Source organism: Aulonocara sp. 'chitande type north' Nkhata Bay, linkage group LG22 (assembly GCF_057382095.1).
Source record: "Aulonocara sp. 'chitande type north' Nkhata Bay isolate Kocher_YH1m ecotype deep benthic linkage group LG22, A_spYH_male_GT1.1, whole genome shotgun sequence".
In the NCBI taxonomy this organism is placed as follows: domain Eukaryota; kingdom Metazoa; phylum Chordata; class Actinopteri; order Cichliformes; family Cichlidae; genus Aulonocara; species Aulonocara sp. 'chitande type north' Nkhata Bay.
The window spans coordinates 17,548,552-17,570,609 of NC_141364.1; the positions used below are offsets into that span (position 1 = coordinate 17,548,552).

The 22,058-nt window shown below is 38.4% G+C and overlaps 1 protein-coding gene across 2 annotated transcripts; it reads right to left on the reverse strand.

Annotated features, from left to right (window-relative positions):
- Positions 1–1,752: 1,752 nt before the first annotated feature.
- Positions 1,753–20,110, reverse strand: ptpn2b (protein tyrosine phosphatase non-receptor type 2b). 2 transcript variants are annotated; one of them, XM_086280034.1, is made up of 10 exons: positions 19,886–20,110; positions 19,264–19,354; positions 19,075–19,175; positions 14,350–14,448; positions 12,427–12,564; positions 11,600–11,809; positions 9,717–9,878; positions 8,019–8,215; positions 7,291–7,386; positions 1,753–2,700 (listed from the first exon to the last, which is right to left on the reverse strand). In XM_086280034.1, exons 1-10 carry the CDS (start codon positions 19,970–19,972, stop codon positions 2,679–2,681), a joined length of 1,203 nt encoding a protein of 400 aa, XP_086136160.1. In that variant the 5' UTR covers positions 19,973–20,110; the 3' UTR covers positions 1,753–2,678. The 2 variants fall into 2 exon arrangements, with proteins under 2 accessions (XP_086136160.1, XP_086136159.1); XM_086280033.1 differs by having other exon boundaries at positions 8,010–8,215.
- Positions 20,111–22,058: the final 1,948 nt, after the last annotated feature.

The window sequence follows — 22,058 nt, forward strand, 5'->3', positions numbered from 1 at the left end:
GGAAAGGAATGTCCTGCTGACAGCAGAGATTTTTTTTAAGGGAGAGCAATAAAATAAAGTCCTGGATCTGAATAATTTGAAAGAAACAAGTAAATTTGAACTGAGGACATTAAATAAAATGGTGTATAAGCAGTTGAGGATTCCTAGTATAGTTTTGTATCTTGGATTTGTTTTCAGTTTCATTTTCACACTTTTGTTTGCTCATTTCAGTTCAGTTTTTACTGCTAATGATTTTTCAAGTTATTACTTTTAATTATATCTTTTTAAATTAATATGGGGGTATTCATCAGGGGCAGATTTAAGGAGTTCAAAACATTTTTTGTAATAAAAGCACTCTACTAAGTGCCATTTAGGCATAAATAAGTTATTAAATATGTACACACAAGCCACTTAATGTTTATTTGATAGGCATAATTGACCACATTGAAGAAGAGAAAAAATAATATTGTTTTGGTTATTTTTTTGTTAGGGTACAAAAGATACTCACCTGTTTCTGTAGTTATACCTTTTCAATTGCTCTAATAATCGAATCAATCAATCACACGGCAGCAACTCAGTGCATTTAAGCATGTAGACATGCTTGAGATGACATGCTAAAGTTCAAAACAAGCCTCAGAATGAGGAAGAAAAATCATTTAAGCCACTGGTGAATGTGGTGTGGTTGTTTGACGTGCTGGTCAGAGTATTTCACAAACTGCTGATCTGCTGGGAGTTTCCCACATAGCCATCTCCAGAGTTTCCAGAGAATGGTCTGAAAAGGATAAAATATCCAGTGATTTTCTGGATACCTTGTTGGTGTCAGAGGAGAAGCAGAGGACTGCTTTGAGCTGACAGGAAATCAGTAGTAACTCAGAATTACTGGTTACAAATGAGATATGCAGAAGTGCAAACCACGCTGGGTGCCACTCCAGTCAGCCAAGAACAGGAAACTGAGGCTTCAAAACTAAACAATAGAATAAATTTGGAAGTATATTTCCTGGTCTGATGAATCTGCTGCAACAATGAGACAGTCAAAACTGTCCTGTCATCAGCAGTTCAGACTGCTTCTGGTGCTGACCACGCCCACTTCCAAGTCTTGTTTTTATTAGTCGTCCCATTTCTTAAGCAAGAAGCTGCATTTTGTTTTCTATATAGTTTTAATTCAGGTTTTTAATTCAAATATTTTAATACTGACAATATTTCTTATCCTAAATTTTAGGATTCTCTCACATCCTGAAATTAGATAGAAGATTATAAGATGCCACGGAAGTAAACCAACAAAATACAACATAGAATAAAATTTGAACACAATAAATTGTTCATGGACAAACACAACTATTTTAAACTGGGTTTTTTCTGTTGTATAGCTCTTACTATATTTACTGGGTCTCAGCATTTACAACCACTGTGGGCAACAACCTACATACTGCTAGTTTAGCTTAGTATGAAAACTAAAGGAAAAACTGACAAAAATCTATCCTCCTGCTACTAAAAATGTTTAGTTTTACATCTTGAACACCAAATCATCATAAAATTACATTTAAAAAATGACTAAATATAATTTTATGGATGGTTATGTGTCTTTGTAATCTTCGTTTAGCTTACAACTGATAATTTTAGCTAACCAAATACTAATTCTTCCAATTTATCCAACTTCTTTTCATCCAAAAGAAGACATATATTATTGTTTTAATATTATTATTATTATTGTTATATTTAATTAATATAGCACCAAACCAACAGGTTTGTAGATAAATAACCACAGAAGAACAGTTTGTATGTAAACTAGATGATACCAGTTTTAATTACAGATTACACTCTAAAAAACAAAAACAAACTTAAGACAATTTGTTTCAAAAGGAGAACAAGTCAGCTTTAAATCAGCTTTCTACTTTATCCAGGTGTGTAACATAAGCTTTCGTCCTTTTTTCTTCTTCTTTTGGTATTCAGGGTTTCCTTTACAAGCAAAAATATGTCATTTTGTACACATCTCTCTTAAAAAAAAAAAAGAAGAACACTATGTACATCATGGAAACATTACATGTCACTGAATTTCTCACATGGGAGCGAGACAGTGTGTTTCATTCAGCCGGCCCCACATCACCTGAAAAACTTCAAGTAATTTATTATAAAAAATAGAAAATTTTTTACTTTTGCCTCTGAAAAAATGTTTTTTACCCTTTTCCAAAAATACACATATAAACAGCATTACAAATTGGCAATGCATAGCCCCTATTTTCAGTCTGAATTTCATGAATGTAAATGAGCGTAAAAGAATGAGAAAGCTGCAAAATAATATTATTAATGCCAAAAAAGAGAGCGAGAGAAAGAAAAAACAAATCTTTTGACTCCGGAAGCAGCATTGACAGTTTAAGGTTGAGGTGTGGCCAGAGGGGTAAAGCGCTGGTGTGCTTGTCTTTAAACGAATGTCAAAGTGTCCACTGTAAACAATGAGGATGAGAGATCGGAAAGGTGAGCCGGAGGTGGACGTGATGTGTTCCTGATGGTAGAAGAAACAGAAATGTTGGCTCTAACTAATGATGATAGGCCGGTATGCAAGGAAAAAAAAAGACATACAAGCAATGAAAAGGAAAAGGAGCGCTAGCTGAGGACATGGAGGTGAGGAAGATTGGGAGAGAGCTGGAGTTCCCTGCCGATGTTGGCTTTGCTGCCAGAGTTGTGGCTACAGGTGGAGGTGGTTAGTAGTCGCTGGTTTTCGCCCTGTGAAAAGAAAATAAAGAAAAATAAGTTCCTGTTAAACTCAAAAAAACTTTTTTCTGTCGGTCAGTGAAGCTTAAGAGTGATCAAAGGAAGCCGTGCTACGAAAAATCCCGTTAGTATCTTAGGCTTGGCCGAGCTGCCGTGATGAAACCGCAGAAAGCAGGAATCTAAAGATCACTTTGATCACATCAACATCAGACCGACTATCAGAGCAGCAAAAGCAGCTGTTATGCTTAATAAAACTCGTCACACTCACAGGGGGTTTCCTGCATACAAAAATCCCCCCCAAAAGAAAAAGATCACCACAACTGTTTATTTGTTTATGGCCAGCAATACCATAGTAACCTTTTGTAACTTGAGGTCTTTGTCTCAACCAATCATATTTATGTACCCTCCAAAGGCTCGATGAGAGCCAGGAAAACCCCCGAGTGGTTCAGAAGCTTTCAGCTGAAACACGAAAATGTTTCGTTATTTTAAAGCGTCCAAAGACATCCCTGTTTCGTTCTTTGCTTTTAGGACTAGCTTTTAGATACCAATATGATATTTCAGTGCCCAGTGTTTGTTTTAAAAGGCCAACCTCCAACAGTATCCAGCTGCTGAAGTTGCTCGTGTTTCGACTGCTGGTGTGGTTTGCCCTGTGCTGCTGATGATGCGTACACTTGGCTGTGGTACTGTATGAATCTGTGCTTCTGTGGGGAACGTTACCAACACACTACTGAAGTTCAGGTATACAGAAATGCTAGTGTAGTACCCAGCCGCACCCAGAGTACAGTAAAGGTAAGGAGTCTGTGTTAATTCAAGTCTATCATGCTCGAGTAAATTCTATTTCAACAAACAATGGCAGTGATTTTTATTGCACTTTCTGGAGGGTGCCAGAAATTCCTCTAGGCAGGAAAAGCCCTGCACACAACTGTAGTATGTAGTCATAGAGTCAAAGTGAGCTACCAAACCAGCTCCTCCAGTTCCAACGTGCAAGGGTAAAGACGTAGTGTAATCACAACCAACAATGGTATGTTACGGATACAGCCAAGCTTTTCCCCACATCTCAGAGAAATGTTCAATATTTTTGTAAAGTAAAGCAAAAGTTGCCCTCTCCATTAGATCTAATGATCAGTGCTAAAATGAAGAACGTAGATGACTGCTGTAGAGCTGGAGTCGGGCCTGAAATTACACTTACATTAACTCTGACTGCTTTAATAACACATCAAACTACATGTGTGTAGTTTCAGCCTCTTCCGTTTTGAGGTCTGGGACTGTTGGTTGGATAGAAGTAAACACTGAAGCGCTTTACGTAACTTACAGGCACTTCAACTATTTCCAGACACACAAGCAAAGAAAAAAGAAAAGAAAAGAAAACGATCTAAAAATTAGTTGTTAGTTGAGCAACAGGAAGTGTTTTTGATCTTCCAGCCTGTTTAAGTAAGAAAAGCTGCTGATTTAATATTCAAACTTTATAAAGTCCAAAACACAATTGATGCACTTCACAATACACAAATCCACTAGGAAAACAGACACAATAAAGTCCTCAAGATAGAAAAAACATGCAGCAAATCCAGACATATCCACTCATTATTTTAAAAAGTTAAGCCAAAGCAGATGTTCTTTAAACCTGCATTCTTTCTATGTGGGGGGCAACTGTTTAGGGAGGCTTTCCGAATTCAACAAGATTATTTTAATATATTTTACTGTCTGCATTAAGTTAGAAGAAAAAGGATCACAAATCAGGGTACGCCTTAGCAGAGCCACAGGCAGCTGCAATCAGCTGTGTACTCTTTAGACCAGGGGTGCCCAATCCCGGTCCTCGAGAGCTACTATCCTGCAGCTTTTAGATGCATCCCTACTCCAACACAGCTGAATCAAATGGTTTGATCTCTTCAGCATGCCATCATGTTTGGCAAAGGCCTGATAACAAGCCATTCATTTGATTCAGGTGTGTGGGAACAAGGATGCATCTAAAAGCTGCAGGACGGTAGCTCTCGAGGACCAGGATTGGGCACCCCTGCTTTAGACTGTTTTTTAATTATCATCCTGAAAATACATCAATATATCTTTGAACTCTTTGATTTGTGTGTTTGAGATGCACTTCTGGCTGCTTCCTCTCACAAATGTTACAATGACACAGGTGAGGTTCCAGAAGTAAAAATCCCATTCATGTTCTCCAGGAGGATTTTTGATTATGGGCCATAAAACCAAAAAAACAAAACTAGCCTACCCACAATCTTAAATTGAATCGGCAACGTCTGTGATTGGTGGAGGCTGGTGTTACCGTGGCAATGTTTAAATCTGCAGATTGCTTAGTGGGAAGAAAGTTCAGAAACTGCAAGAGCTGTCACTGTAATCGGGAACAAAGAACTGTACCATACACACAACTACACTATCCTTTACTAAACACAAACACACACACACACACACACACACACACACACACAGACATATATATATATATTTATATATATACACACACACACACACACACACACACACACACACACACACACACACACACACACACACACACACAACACTATTATTTTACAGCAATACAGAAATGAAAAGAATTCAGTTTGATTAGGTTTTGCACTATTGGGACGAGTAATTTCTTCACCATTAATTGTGTACCCAGTAATGCACCTTTTTTCTTTTGTTTTCCTTTAATTTTGTGATCCCAAACAAAGATTTTTATGGTCATGCTTTACCTCATGGGTTGTTTGGCTTTGATCAAGGCCTAAAACTCTCAGTATGAGGATTTTAGGAAAAGTAAATAGAGAAAATGAATGGGGAAATTCACATCTGGAACCAGAGCCTTTTTAAAAAAAAAAAGCTTTTCTGGTGTTTCACTGCTACTTTGGCAGTGCTGCTTATTTTGTGTGTTAGCCAGTAAATAGCTTAAAATGAGCTTTGTGAAAACAGAAAGCAAACTGCTGTGAGCAGCTAAGACTGCTGATTTTTCAAAAGTTAGCGCTGACTGCATCTTGATGTGGCGTTTGATCCATAGAGGCGCACTTTCAGCTGCTTACAACAACCGAATATTTCAGAAATACATCGACTGACAAAACACCGAGTGGATTTCCGCTGGAGCACAGGTATCAAGATTTTAAAACTGAAGCTGTGGGCGTTTGACCATCAGTAGACTCAGCTGGGTTTTCAGTCAGACCCACTCCTCATTTGTCAGAACGGCAGGATGGAGGGCTTCATCAAAGGTCCAATCACTGATGTATTTTTCTATAACTGCCAAGGGACAATCTATGCTTCTGCCTTCTCTTTCCAGGCCTCCTTCCTTGCATGACTTTTATTTTCAAAGCAGAGGTTGTTGATTAATCTTTCGTACGCCCACTTTCTTGACAGGGTTTACTGCAGAGATAAAACGCTGACGGCAAATTCAAATATATGATGCATAATAATAATTAGCATTTTGCATTGTTCCAACCGAACCTGACATTTCAGAGTTTCGAAAACCAACAACCACAAATGTACTCACACTCGCGCAGCATGCTAGAGTGCAGCCAAAATTAACAACTCCAAAACCACAAGAGCCAAGCAAATCATCAAAGGAAGAACAAAACCCCAAGAGAAAACACAGCAATACACACTTACATACACACACCTGCACACACGCAAACACACAGACCTCCATGTACAAGAGTGGGTGTTCTTTCTTTTGTTTTGTTTTTTAAAGCTGCGGGTAAATTTCGTCCGTTAAACGCGCTCTCCGTGGTTGTCGTTGCTGCCTCAGAGGGGGGTAAAGATACACCGCCCCCCGCCGGACAGCCGAGCTCTTGTCATGTGCAGCAAATGCAGCCCAAACTGTCCAGGAGAACCACAACAACAGTGTAAGATCTTCACAGAAATGGCGCAGTTTTGCCTGTATTACTGGAACAACGCTGACATGTCACACAACAAAGGCTGCCTTCTCAGAAGTGATTCAGTGAGAAGCAGTTTTTTTTTTTCTCTTGAGGTGCACTGTCATCAGAAATAAGGTGTCAACCTGTGCCTTCATGAGAACGTAAGCTGTGTGTCAGCTGGCTAGGCTAGAGGAGTCGATGCATAAGAATTATGAGAAACAGAAACAGAAAATTATAAAAGCTAAAAAAAAATGAAGTTTCAAGACCGACTTGGGGTAACTTCTGCTATTAGAGGTTTAAGTCACACACTGGGAAAGCCTGTGTATCCCTTAAAGTAAATTAAAGTGTAGCTGAAAAATGACTTGTATCCTCTTGTATTTGACATCGTAACAGTGGTCAAATAAAAATTCTTCTCCGCTGTCTACAAGAAAATAAAGACCTAAGAGAGTGCAAAATCATTCGATGCCTCAATTTATGCATTTTAACACCTCGCTTACTGCTAAAGCCATTTATTAAATACAACACAGTGGTGTACCTGACTTCCATTGGGGTAATTAACCCCAATGGACTACCTAAATTTGCCCACGTTGATTATTTTTTACACACATATGTAACGCTTGGCAGTCCAAATTTCAGCAGGTACTGACATGGTGCATGAAAAATCATCCCAGAGAACACCAACTTGATGATTTGACTATAAAAAACAAAAAAGAGAGTAAAAAGTGGTTTAAACCAAAACTTTAATCACCTTTTTCTCTTCCTCTCAGAGTCATTTGTCCTGGACTTGCTTTGGGGTGTCTTGGCTGTGCTCGATTTGGAGATGCTGTCTTCCCTGCGTCGTTTTCTGCGTAGAAAGGAGGAACGCAGGTAAACAGTTGTTTAGTAACAACGGTACATTTAATTTTTTTTTACACATGTAGCCTGTAGCCAAGTCCAAATGACACCAAACAGAGACGGTATAGTTTAACATTTTGTCATCAGTTTTTACTCCTGGTTTTATAGATTCTAGTTTTTCTCAGATTTGTTTCCAGAGTGGATTTTCTCATTTCAGTTTGGTTCTCATTAGAATCAGTGTAAGTTTCAGTATTTTCAGTTATTATAATGTGGGAAGTAATTGCCTGGGATAGAATAAAGAAGTCAGACCAGTTTTAAAACACACTTTATAATGACAATCGGCTGTGCTGACAAATGTGACCAAACTGAAAAAGTCTAAAACTAAAGATGTTTCCTCTAAGTTTGCCATTTAAAATTTAAGTACAAAGTGTCATTTCAGTTAATTTCATTGTTTTGTTTGGTTTTTTAATCCCAGTTTAATTTTTTCTTCTATTTTTTATGGGTTTCATCGGATTCACTTTACATCTATCCTCACTCTGACATTCATACTTTGTTAGAAGTTGAACCAGTAATAGGTCAATCAGCTGATTATTGGCTGATAATCTACACACGCTTTTTGTTTATCAGACTCACTGTACTGACTGTGCTGTGCTGCCATCGAGCTCCTGCTCCTTGCAGGGAGACTGTGCAGGCGCTTTGCCATCCTGTCTGTAGTCCCCTCCGTCCTCCTGCTGGCTGCCATTGTGCCGCTCCGTCGGACACCTGGCCTGTGGCTGAGGTGCAGGGGGAGACTCTGATAGCGGCTCCTGATCTTCCTTGGATAATTCCCGCCATTGATTCTACACGGAAAGATTGACAGCAAACAGGATGGGAACAGCAGTACTTTTTTCCAGTGACAAAACATTCTGTGTGTTTCCACTCTGTAAAATGACATTGTGCAACAAAAGTATATAGAGCAGGTTAGGTTTATGAGGTTAAATACGTAAATACAACGCAGAGCGCCTGGTGCTGCATGTAAAGGACTGTCTCAGATAGCATTTTTCAAGGATAAGGATTCAAAGACAATACAATGTAAAATCTGTCTACCTTTTAGGACTCTCAAAAGAAAACAAAACCTAAATTTTAAGAAGAATTTGGTAGTGTGTATCGCAGTCTTCTAAACCTATTAGCTCTGAATACATTACTGCTGTGTCCTTGTCTGCTCTTGTCTTCATCTCCACAATAATTGCTGAAGACAGAGAGCAAAGACGGAAACAGTTATTTTGTAAGTAAAGACTAAAAGTTGACTTTGTATTCGGTTTGTAGCAGTGTTGGGGTAATGTATTACACATTTATTGTTAGTTAACTACTCCCTCGAGGGAGTAATTAGTTACACTACACGTTACATGGCAATCGCCATGGTGATTCTACTGTAGAAACATCAACAGGGAGTAATGGAGGGTATAGTCTGACTGCTCAACACTTCCTTTGTTACGTGTTGAAGATCAGGCTCTGGGTGCTGGGCTGAGGACTGCATGCACTCAGCTTTAACATCACTCTGAGTCTTGCCTAGCTTAGCATTTGCATGCTGTCTGTGCAGATGTTTGCAAAGAGTCAAAGTTGTATTGTATTAGCATATATTGTATTAGCAGTATAATACAATTGTTTCCATCCTGGACGCAGTTTGCGCTTTACAATTGCACACTCGCCCTTTTGCGCAACAAAAAATTTATGTTTACTACTTCAACAAGTGCGCAGGAAGTTTTCTTGGGAACACATTGCACCCAGCAGGATCATAGTGATGCACACCAACCAAATCAGTGTGGCCATAATGTGGCTCCCTTACTGACAAATATAGTTCCCTTGATTTACAACTTGGGGATTTTGTAGATAAATAATATTCCTTCCATATAAAGTAAACAGATACCATGCGTTTGATTTATATTTACTGCTATACTTGTGTTTATCTATGTGTCCTAGAAAAGCTCAGACTCAACACACAGTCTGAGTTTAAATGGAAGAACAGAATACCAATGTTTTAGTTATCATTTTCTTGCATTGTAATTCACACTGGGCTTATTATAATACTTTGTTTGAGCCTTCAGATCTCAAGTTGTCAGCCTGGCTTTCCAATCCCCAAATATTCCACCATCTCTCTTTGACTAATTCACAAAGTAAGCCCCCAGTAAAATATGAAAATATTTCGCAGTCTGCTGATTCTAAATCTTTTTCAGAAAAAAATAACTCCTGCTAAAAAAGTGGGACTACACACAGGCCTCCAAATTTACACACGAACAACGGATTGAGAAAGAAAGTCACCTAATTGTTTTTTATTTTTTTATTCCTGTCTGGAACAGCTACCTGTACAGATGAGTCTCCCATGATAAACTTTGCCCCTTCAAGGACAGCCATGTATGAGAATCGCAGCTGATCAGGAGTCTGAATCAGGCCCATTCGGTATTTCCTCATGTTCAGCAGGATGCTTTTGATGTCTACTGATGAGGGGTCTTTCCTCTTGTCCATCTAGAAGATACACCAATAATACACATTTCCATTAACCAGAAGGAAATCCCAAATCTCTTTATGTTAACCCATGTTTTCAAAGGGAAATCCAAATCAATTTAATCTCCATTATTTTTTCATCTACAGCATAAACTTGTAAATAACCTGAATGTTTGAGTCTGTATTTTTTAAGTTAATCCTGTATTTATTCAAAGCACTGTCTGTTTTGGAAGGCTATAGTGAGTAAACTCTCACATAAAATAAGGACAGTGAATGGTTAACTACAGTACAACATTATCACTCTGGAAGCCTGCCAGATTCTGTCAATGAAACACAAACACAGTGACAGCTTGCCAGCTGGTTTAGAGGAAAAAGGAGCTTTCTGACATTTCCCAACAGGCTTTATTTCCAGGATGTTATATAAACTATCAAAACCTGCCTCTAAAGCTACACCTTACTGTGCTCTTTTAGGAGGAAGGGCAAGCAAAGACAGCCATAATTTCAGTGTAGAAGTTTTAAAAATATTTTTGTACCCTTACACTGCGTTTTCTCAAAATGCAAAACTGTGTTGTATTTGGAGTGTGGGATAAACGTAAATGTACTTCACTTTTATTTTTTCAGCATTTTTTCTCTTATATCTATGTGCTTAAGGTGCGTCAGTCAGACATTCAAACACAATTATTTTCATATTCAAGCGCCAATAGATTCATTACGAAAGTTACTGAGCTCATGCCATTTCTTAACATAAAGTGCACATACAAATATCAAATAATAACTTGTGTGTTAATCTTTAAAATAAGCACAGGTCAAAGAGGGCAAACCTCGCCCAGGGCAGCGCACCCTCTGGGCAGTATTTACATTTAAGAGAACAGTATTGTATTTTGTGTATATATATTTTGTTTTTGTTTTCTTTGTCCTTTTTCAACGTAAATAAGAAAATGTGTAGTACATTGAAAATAACAGATTCTGAGGTCAACTCGAAGGAAAGGCATATGTGAAATGTAAAAGTGAGGTCAAAAGTCAAACCTGACACAATTAAACTTCGATCCAAACTATAAAGTGATTTTTAAAATCCCCATGTATCAGTTTCATTTCTTAAATGTTGCCAATACAAACAAAGGCAGCAGAATTTAAGGAGAGTTTTAAACACAAAAGATCTTTTATGGCGGTTTGACCTTATTTCACCTTGAAGAAGAGGACAGAGGTCCAAAGTAACCATATACTTAGAATCCCCATATAGCACTGCCTCTATGTTGTCAATACAAACAATGGCAGTAAGAAACACATTTTAAAATATCTCTATATAGCATTATTATCTCTTTGACCTTTAGCTCAATCTGTTGACTGTGAAGGAAAGATCAGAGGTCAAATGTGGCATGATATGATAAATCTTTCTATATACCATACTTTCTATATGTTGACAATACACTGCAAACTTCTAAGACTTGTAGCTTCTAAGTTATAAAGCTTTTTTAGTAATTTTCGACCATTAAATCAATATGTTGACCCTGAAGACATTGGTGGATGTAAGCCAAATTTTAATGGACCATTAACATGACCCCACTCTACACCCCTACAAAGTTTTATCAAAATTCATTCAAAGCTTTTCAAGCTATTGTGCTTACAGGCAGAATGACACACACGCAAACACTACTACAAAAATAATCTCCTTGGTGGAGGTAGCAAAAATACATGAAACGCATTCAGTCGGAGCTTGCGTAGAACAAAGACCCAGGACTTACCAGGACCAGGCATGTGTCAACTAGTGAAAACGTCCCTGAGCGTCCGATTCCAGCGCTACAGTGCACCACAGCTGGTCCTTGATCTGTGCCCAGTGCTCCAGATTCCCGCACCTTAAAGAGGAAGTTTAGGAAGGAAGCCGGGGACTCGGGGACACCAAAATCGGGCCACGTTGTGTAATGAAAGTGGTAGAGCTCCCTTTTCTCCCCTGTCTGTGAAAGGAGATAAAGCAGGGCTCACTAGCAGTTAAACTCTAAAACTTTGCTCTATGTGTATTTACACTTTCAGTTGTCTTTATCAGTGCTGACTGGGGTAACTGGAGGTTACTTCAGTTTAAGAACTGGACTTGGCAAACAAGTCAGCAACAACACTTTCAGTTTCTTTTTGTTGAATAAACCTGCTCCTGAAAAAACACCAATCCAGCAAAATAAACTTGGCTGTAAATTTCCATTAAGAACGCTCCTTTTGGCGCTCATTTTAAATATGATGAAACAAGTAGCTGGAGGATTACAGAAACTCAAAATTAAATGATTTGATTTTACGCTGTACTTTGTGCATTTGCCATTTATTTAAAACGTATCAGACTGCTCTCTTGCATCGTTTGCACCTCATTTACATTTTCCATCGACATCTTCCCACCTCCACACTGCAAAACCTTTGTTTGCGTGGGAGAAAAGCTTTGTAAAAATCTGATAAAAAAACAAAACATAATAATAATATGTGTCATTAGTGAATAAGGGCAAATCTTTGGTGTGAAACCTCTAAATTTTACTTCTCCTTCGCCACCTTTTGCTGGTAATTCCCCACACTGAGTAATGCTGTGGCCTACTTGAATGTTCTGCAGCTCCAGCCTTCTGGTGGTGTAGTAAGACTTGGTGTCTTCTGACAGCAGTGTGACCAAGAAGCGTGTGTCTCTGAAGGCCATCTCCCTTTCCTCTGCTGTGGGCCAGTACTGGGCACACTTTTCCTATCACATGAGAGGAAACACACACATTAAAAGGAGAAGTAGAAGCGGCTATTCAGGGACGCTGAATAATAACTTTACACACATTGCAGTCAAATATCTTCTTAATTCTACCCGGTGACACTGACGCTAACGTCACATGACACAAAACATGTATAACTCTGCGTAAAAAAAAGTATTTGTGTACTTCCTTCCTGTAGACGTTTATGTCAGTTAGTCCCTGCCAAATGTAAAGCCTTGTTCAATTCCAATTCAGCAAGTCTAAGTTTATCACTCAACTTTGCCAATCTACAGAGAAGATCCTTGTGAGTTTAAAAATATCTGTTGATTAGGTGCTCTGTATCTTTCATTTCAAAGAAAACCGGCACAGAGTGAATCTCATGACCCAGCAGGATCCACTTCAGCTGCTTTACGGAGAAACAGAGAGGTCACAGCTGCTCTGCACGACAGACTTTTAGTGTGCGTGTTTAATCTGAACATTGCAGGATCACTGGAGTTAGAGGAGTTGAGAGGTTTGGCTGCATCCCAGATCCACTCAATACATCTGTGTGTGAACACACTGTCAAAACACTGAATTCCAGTAATCCTGCTGACAGGAGGAGGGCGAGAGTACATACAGATTAAGCCTCTAAAATTTATAAACCCACATTTTTTCACGTTTCATGTTGCAGCTCTGCATCCAGACAAAAAACAAACAAACAAAAACACAAAAACACATTTCTCCCACTCAAATGGAGCTTTTCCAAAATGGCTTTTGCAGTGTGTAAATATAAGGATGCCAGGTTATTGTTTCAGTGTGTGCAGAGTAACACGAGCGTGTCGAAAAAGACAACTTAAGCCATCCTTGCGAGGTCTGTCGGCCAGTGTTGTAAGAAAAACAAATTCCTTCAGGTTTCATGCCAGTATAGGCAAAAAAAACACAGTAGAGCTGTTATCAGATAATGTTGTGATTATGAAAAAAAGGGGCTTAATATCACATTGTGACATCTCAGGAATGCTGGTTTGGAAAATAAAAACAAAAGATTGCATTTTCAGCCAGATTTAAAATCGCTACAGAAAAGGACGATACTAAGATGTGTAAGGAACCGACCCTGTTGAGTAAACAGCTGTCTGTGAGGCCTCAGTTGGGGGGTTGAGATTATCCATCGCCATCACCGACTGCCTCTTTTTACCAAATGTTGGCTTTTTGTTGCCAAGGAGGTCACGTGATGCTTAGGTCTGTCCATTTGTTTGTTTCCCTGTTTATTAACAGGATTACTTAAAGCTTAGTGAAGGATTTGAATGAAAATATTTACCAGAGAGTGTGGGCCTGGGCCAGCTTAAAAGTAATTAACAACTGAAGTCAAGTCAAGACTTGGATGTGGGAATTTCTCTACTGTTGTGATGAGACGAGGGAAAATTGAACCCTTTGCAAATACACATCAAACCGAAACACTGTGAGACCTCGCTGTGAAGTTCTTAGGAAAACGTCATTGGATCCATGGATGCAGTCATGATTATTGGATATTTCATCGTGGATGTAAATGTGGTGTGTTACTTGACATCTGACCATTTAAAAAGTTTAATATGAGCACTAAAAAGTGCTTAAATTATTTCACACTACCAGCAAGCAAGTAAGTGTGCGTGTGTGTGTGTGTGTGTGGCTGAAGATAAAACAGTCGATCTCTTGACAAGTTTTTCTGTGGTCTATTTGATATTTCTGCAAATTTCTGTGTGTGGGTGCACACAGTCGAATAACAGAAGTCATACCAGAGAGTGTAATCTGTATCTGCTGTACTCTACACTCACCGAGCCTTTCTCTATGACTCTGTTGAGCATGATGACTGCTTTGGTCTTTTGCTCCCAGATCATGAGCCAAAAGTGACCACAGGTGTTCCTGAGGGGGCCCTGTGGACAAAATAAATAAATAAATAAACAGAAAAACAAACAAACGCTTCAATCAGTTACACAGCTGGAAGAGTGGGAGGTCCACAAAACAAATTCATGTGATGTCTATGCTTTGAACAATAACATCAGATCCACTCAATATATTAGCCATGCAACACACAGAGGTTGGTCTCTAATCTTATGGTCAGCATGCCGCAGAGATTTGCCGCATGACAGCAAGAGTTAAAGATCAAAACTGCTAAAGGTTGCCATGTGGCTGAGCTGAGTAAATTATTGGTGGGCTGAAAACCATCAAAATGTCAAAGGTCTTTCATGAGTCTCTTAAAAGTCTGCCTTTATGTTCAGAATACATAAGACAGAGGTACAGTAGTCAGTAGTCTCTGCTGCATTCCTGCTAAACAGAAATAAAAAATACAAGTGCTTAAACATCAAGATGACCGGCTCATTTCTTTGATATTAAAAAAACCCTGCTCCTTCACATCAGGACCTCTCCAACATTAGACACATTCAAAACTCTTTGAAAACTCTTTTTTATTCTTCAGCATTTCAATCATAATGAGTTTCAATTTATGATGCCTTTTTTTCAAACTCTGTTGATAATTTTACAGCACTTTGTTTTTAAATGTGCTACAGGAATTAACTTGACCTCACGAGCCATTTCTCTGGAGTTATGCTGAGGAACATTTTACGCGGTCTTCAGTCGTCAGCCACAGAGAAGCCCATCATCACAGCCACGAAAACATAACATACGGGATTAAAAAGAAAGAAAATTAAAGGATTAAAAGTTTTAAAAAAAAAATCATCATCACATTTATTGATGTGGAAAGTAACTGCTGCAATTTTGGTTATAGTTTTAAATGTGTAATGATTGCTTTGTGTAACTACTTTCAGCTGACTCTGATCAGACTAGTGGGATGCTGTAACATTTTAACAAACCACAGATGACTCATCTCCAAAGAAGCAATACAAGAAAACAAAAAGTGTGAAAAAAAATAACCCACTGGATGTTATGGATGACTGACAGAACTCAAGTGTGTAAGACTAGACTAAAAAATGTTGTTAGTCAACATCTCAAAAATATCCTCCGGCCCAACTCTTTACAATCTGTTACTGAAGTGAGAAACACGCGATACAGGGTTGTCGTGTTTAATCGTGAAAACGCTCAGTAGCTTTAAATTAGCGAGGTAGCAGTCAGTGCATGGTGAGCAGAATCATAAATAAAGAGTCTTATCAGCCCGGGCTGTTTAACTGTGGTGATGACCGTTGAAGTCATTTGTCCTTTCATTTCCTGAAGACTTGAAAATATTCAAATCTGTGTAGGAAGAATGCACGTCTGGTTAAGAACCAATGGTAAAGGTTTTGGTTTCATACAACGTTTTGCACCAACTGAAACCCGTCACATGATCACCACAACTCTTGTGGCATGAATTCCTGACTCTTAAAGAGAGAATTTCAGCTGATATTTGTAATAACTGTGTCCTCAAAATGTCAACAACTATTAGTCACGCCAGATAACGTAGCAATAAAAAGAATTTCAAAGGCTAATTATGTGAAAACACCCTTTAATTCTTTTCAAGAAGCAATAAAAGATCAGTGTTCCTTCTGATAAATAAAACTCTGTTAACGTGAGTGTTTCACAGCTTCTAGCCTACCTCTCTTCTCTCGCTTCACAAACTTGTGGTATTTCTTAGGTTTCAAATGACTTTTATCTTAATGTCATTATATAATATGTTGTTGCAGTCATTCTGATTTAATTAGTAAAGGCTAAAAAAAAATCACTGACAGAGTTAGTGATATAAGGAAATATTTTCAACAAAACTGCAATTACAACCGGTGGTAGAGAGATTTAGACATCATTATCCGACAAGCAGCAACCCTGGCAGCCAGCCTGCAAGCTGGATGAGACGTGCTGCTTCCAAAAGCATCTCTGTATTTCAGCGATTGTTTTTAAACACGAAAGCTTCAGTTCATGTGTAATATCCACAGCTTATGATGTAACTAAATATATTTCCACAGTTTTCAGGATGTCTTTTGCCATATCTTGTTCTTTGAGTTACTAGCAAACACACAACCACAGAAGATATACTGACCACACCGAGTATAATTAATATATACCATATCTTAGTGTTATATTAATATCTTATACAAACTGCCATGCTAATACAAAGTCCTGAATTTAAATATAAAGGATGAGAGAGGTCATGACAGTGTTGGTAAACATCTATTAGCACAATATTGATACAATAAGCACTACTGGACTTTCATGACGTTGAATTTAAATTGGCCATAACGTCAATGACACAGTAGCTCATCCGTCACAATCCTTTACAACTCACAAAAAAATGTGACCTTGACTTTCAGCACAGTTTAAGTGAAGAGCTATTAGATAATCACCACGCGCATATTTTATTTCACTAAAATATGACAAAAACTCAGAGGAATAGTGGTTCTTGTGAACTGTGTTAGAGACGGCCACAGTTCACAAGAACTTGCTGTGGCATTAGACACGGTCCTTTGGCTGGATGAGCAAAGCAAATTAAACTAAACAATAAAACTAACAACAAAAACATGTCTGAATTAGTAAAAGGAACAGAATTACTAAGAAGTATTTTTAAATCTGTGTAATGGACCTCAGAACCTGTGCAACCAGACATATGATAGCTCAGCTGCCTCAGTAACAACAATGTGGATTTTGATTAACTGTCTACTTCTGACTGCTAATCTCCATATCAGGAACAACTGAGCTAAAATAATAAATGAAGCCGCCACAGGTGTGCCATGTGTGTAAAGGATTTGAATAAGCACATATGGATCATTATGGAACTTCCTATGACCAGCTTTCCTCATATGGGGGGGTTTACTTTTTTAGCTATAATGCACCTTATACTTCACTCTGCTCAATAAAGTTCACCCTTTATATACCATCGGCTCAGCGGCCAGTCCATTTCACAGCCACTCTTTAACTGACTGTAATTCTGTCACTGTTTGTCCTACAGACAAAATTCAAACTGATCCGGAAGATAGAGAAAACCAACTTTATGGCAATATTTGATGTATCATGGCAACACAGTAGTATCTACAAGGTACTGTAGTCTGAATACAGACAGGGAAATCAGCTCTGCCTAGGTTTTACCATGTGTGCTTCACATTACCATAACTCATCAAACATTTTGGGATAGAGAGAAAATTCAAATGCCAGCTCAAAGATCAGAATTATTTTGTAGTTTTACAGCCACAGTAATTGGGGATTAAAGGGTCAAACACTGGTAACTGTATTGTCTTATGGTGTAAAACAAACCAAGTGTCCCCATAAGAAGAAAAAACAACTTTGTTTGGTGATGCTTAGTTTTTATACTGTCAGGTCCAATTAATCCAAAATAACTAGGAGAAATTAAAATTGTATTCTGAACAAGAGCTTTGGTCTCAGGAGGCGCTGGAAGCAAGAAGGACCACTTCAGTTTCTGTTTGTCAAACAGGGTTAGGTTACATTCAGAGGTAAGTCTCATTAATAACCTCTTACAAACAGGTCTATTCACGTCTGCCAAGTCAAGCCAGTAACCTGAATATTACAAAAAAAATCCTAATGTTCCCACTTTAATGCAGACTTTAACTCTTTGCTTCTTCTTTGATGTGAGAATGGGGGTAAAAGTGTAAGTCGATATCTCTAAACAGGTCGCCCTTAGTCAAATTCTCACCTGGAAGTTCGTTTTCTTGTGATAACAGATTGAGTTACTCAGCTCAGGGATTTGCTGTGCCGTGTTATGTCTATTTCCACATGCAAATAACTCTGTCTAACAGCAAATGAAACATCCAACCTGCTTTATTTATTTTGAGCTCTTTTAGTTTGGGTTTTGTGGATTTTTAGAAATTGGAGGCTGAGGTTAAATAACAAACCGGGTGGTAATTGTACACAGGTTAACATAATAAATAATTATGAGGAGAAGAAGGGCATATGCAGAAACTATTATGCAAACTAGCCACATGTACACAGTTTGATAAGAACTGGGGGGAAAAGCCACATTCATATAAATATTACAGAACTAAAAGTGTATATAGAGAGATATTTTAGGGCCTAAATAATCAGTCAGTGTTAATAAATAATGGACTATATGGACCTAAAAGCAAGATCCTTAACACTCTGGTGTCCAAACTACATGACCGATTTAAGATGACCTAGCATCTTAACCTTATCCTCACCGAGTCTAAGGTTTCAACTTGTGTCAAAAGCGCAGACTTCAAACTAAAAACATGACAGAGCAGTAAAGTATGTTTTAGTTTGAGGCATCTAAGTCCTACTGCACAAAAACAGATTGAAGCCAACAAAATAACCATGATTATGTTGTCTATCTTGTGGACCCATGTTGTGGAAGCTTATTAAACACTTTATGATGCGCTAATGATACTGTTAAACTACGTAAAATAGTACATACAAAAGCAAAACGTGTTCTGAATCACATTCAGCGTTATATTTTGAACATCTCAACAGATATTTGGGATTCAGGTATTTGCTTTAGTTTGATAAAATTCCAAGCACCATTTGTGGGGCAGGATTAGGGTTAGGAGATAGCACATATAATGACTTAGACCTCAGAGGGTTAACCATGGTGTAGAACTCCTTGGACTTGCCTGAGTCAGGATGTAACTCCTCTGGGCTTCCTCATTCACTACCAGACTTGCATTGATGTAGTCATTCTCTGTGTTCTTCAGCTTCACCCGACTGTGATCGACTGCAAGTGGGATAAGGGAAATGTTATTTGGGCATGGGCTGTGAATTGACAGGTAAACAGTCTGGCCTTTATACAAATGTTTACCTACATGGACTGACATCCCGATATCTGTTTCTGTTGCGATTCTCCGGATACTTTGCCACTTTGTAGGAACACTCGTGGGACTGGTTCCTGATTTCCTGGACAGCGGGAGTAAGGTTTAGCGACACAAAAGAAAAAGTAATGAAACAAATCACTACGTGTACCAAATTCAAGCGGTTACATTTTCAGTTCCGCCCCTCTCTGAGCATTTTCACTAGGCATATATTATCACATGAGAGCAATCAGAAAACCAGTTGGTTTACTCGTAAACACACGCGGTAACTTTCGGCAGTCATTACATATGAACTAAGAGCAGGATCTTCCCGGGGGGAGAGCGGATTTAACAGTGTAAACAAGTCCGTAGCTATGTAATGTAGCTAATCGCTTCAACCATATGCACGGGCTTATGACATTGACTAAGCTTTCGGTAACATTAAAAGTAAAGTATGTCAGCGACTTCTAAAAATAACGCAAATCATGAAAATGAGCTACAAAGGAAATTATTTAGGAAAGACGGTTATAACTTTATAGTAAATGCATTCCGGACTGTTAGTTTTACTCCAATAAATGCGCGCTTTAAGTACTCACAATCCGCGTTAGCTTTGCGGTTGCTATGCTAACAGACTTACTGAGTAGAGTTTCTGCCACCGGCCCTCTGAATCTATCTCCTCAAACTTCTGGTCCATCTTCACCGTAGCCGTGCCAATCTGTTCCATAGCCGGTTGGGTTGGTTAACTTTTTGACTTTCTACCTCATTACTTTATTTAGGACAGAGAAACCTTTACCCGAACAGTGAACCCTTGCCCTCGCCGCGGAGCTCTCGCTGAGTGTTTGTCCGTTATCTCTCTGCCGCAGTTGTCATCCAAAAGTGAGAAAGGTGCGCATGCGCCACAGAGGTCCCTCCAGCGGTTAACGAATCAAATGCATCAAAGATGTTTAGCGAACAAACAAGATGTCAAACTCCAAGAAAACTTTGTCTGAAGGACTAGTTTACAGTATACATCCACGGAGTTCTATCTAATTTCATATTAAAAATGCACTGGTGCGCATTTTTTTAAGCTTTTTTTTTTGTAACCATGCTCCCTTTTATAAGTTGTCTGTTGTGTGTACGTGTGTGTGTGTTGGTGTGTGTGTGTTTTACATTAGTATTTTGTAAATTATTAGAATATCTCTATGCCACTAAAGCTTCATTCAGTATCTATTGCTCTGATGGCAAATAATCCGTTTTATTACCTCTATCAAATAAATTAAAAGCCTGGCAGGCAAATAAAGATGGCTTGGGGGGCCGGGAGGGGGGGGGGGGGGGGTATTTATTAAAGTATTTAAAACTAAAACATTTTAACAATGATTCAAAAAGCAAATGTATCTTTGACATAGATACATTGTTATTACATTATGTAATTGGAAAATAACAGTGTTCACACTTTTAGAAAGCAATACATTTTTAAAGTTTCAGCATAAAGTCATTTTCATTTAAGCAAATATGTCGGCTGAACTGCTAATTAAAGAAAATATCTAATAATACAATTACATGGCAGCAACTTAGTGCATTTAGACTATAACTGGTCATAGTGTAATGGGGTGGGGATATTGTTTTGCACACTATGGACCCTTTACTACTAACTAAGTACTGCTTAAAGACCACAGCCTATCTGAATGTTTTTGCTAATGATCCCTGTATGAGCACAGGGTACCCATCATTTGATTGCTGCTTCCAACATGATAGCATACCATGTCACAAAGCTCAAACTGGTTTGTTGAACATCACAGTGAGTTCACTGTACTCAAATGGCCTCCACAGTCACCAGATCCCAATCCAATAGAGCACCTTTGGGAAGTGTTGGAATGGGAGAATTAATAATATAATATTTTGTCAATATGGATCAAACACTCTGAGGAATGTTTTCAGCACCTTGTTGGATCTAGGCCAAAGAAAATGAAGGTAACTTTGAAGGCAAAAGGAGTACTAATGAATGGCGTTTTAGCAATGAGTTATTACAGCAGAGTTATTTTTCTTCATATATTACACCAATGACAGAAAACAAAAACAACACAACAATTACAAGTTTCTGTTAAATAAAACAAAACTCCCAGGAGGACAAAGTACACTTGGGTAACCTGATTCTTGTTAGTCAAAGTAAGCAAAGGGGTCAAATGAAGCATTTCTAATGTTACAGAGGTTCACATTTCCCTTTTCACCTGTAGCAGGTTTGTCAAAGCTAATGGTTCAACTGGCTTTTTGTTTGTTTGTTTCTGAGGGAATGAAGGATCAGATAGAGGACCACAGAATTTCAATTTATATAGTTACTGTGATGTACACCGTCTGCACACCGTCACAAACTTTAGTGAACTTTTTAAAGTTGGGCAGTCATGGTCATGTTAAGACATGTTACTTATCAACAACTAACAAATATCAGCTTGCTTTGAGAAGAAGAAAGTTGTTCTTAAGACAACATTTTTAAAAAACTGCTATTACAGTGACGTTCCCTTCTTTCTTTCTTTTTTCCCCACAGTACAGCAGATGTAAAGGAAAGTCCTGGTGTTGAGACCAGACACATAAAAGTGTTCTCCGTGTAGTCGACCACTAAATATTTGGGTTAAGACTTGTTAGTGGTCATGGCAAAAATACAGTCAGTGTTATTTTTCGATTAGGATGACTCATAAAAAGAAGTTGAATGCTGGAGTTGTGGGTGTGTTACAAAACTACTCAGCAATGTCCGCAGGGGGACAGTGTTTCCTCTGCTACGTAAACACAGGCATGGTCTACGTGTCAAGTCATCAGCTGCAACAAGGAAGAAGTTT

Bases quoted from the DNA above. Each gene is read 5' to 3' on its own strand.
- ptpn2b (XM_086280033.1), bottom strand. From the start codon at position 19,972: ATGGAACAGATTGGCACGGCTACGGTGAAGATGGACCAGAAGTTTGAG. The intron at 12,565-14,349 runs GTGAGTGTAGAG...CTCATGTGATAG, and splicing joins GAGTCATAGAGAAAGGCTCG to GAAAAGTGTGCCCAGTACTG. The intron at 11,810-12,426 runs GTAGGCCACAGC...CTCCTTTCACAG, and splicing joins TGGAGCTGCAGAACATTCAA to ACAGGGGAGAAAAGGGAGCT.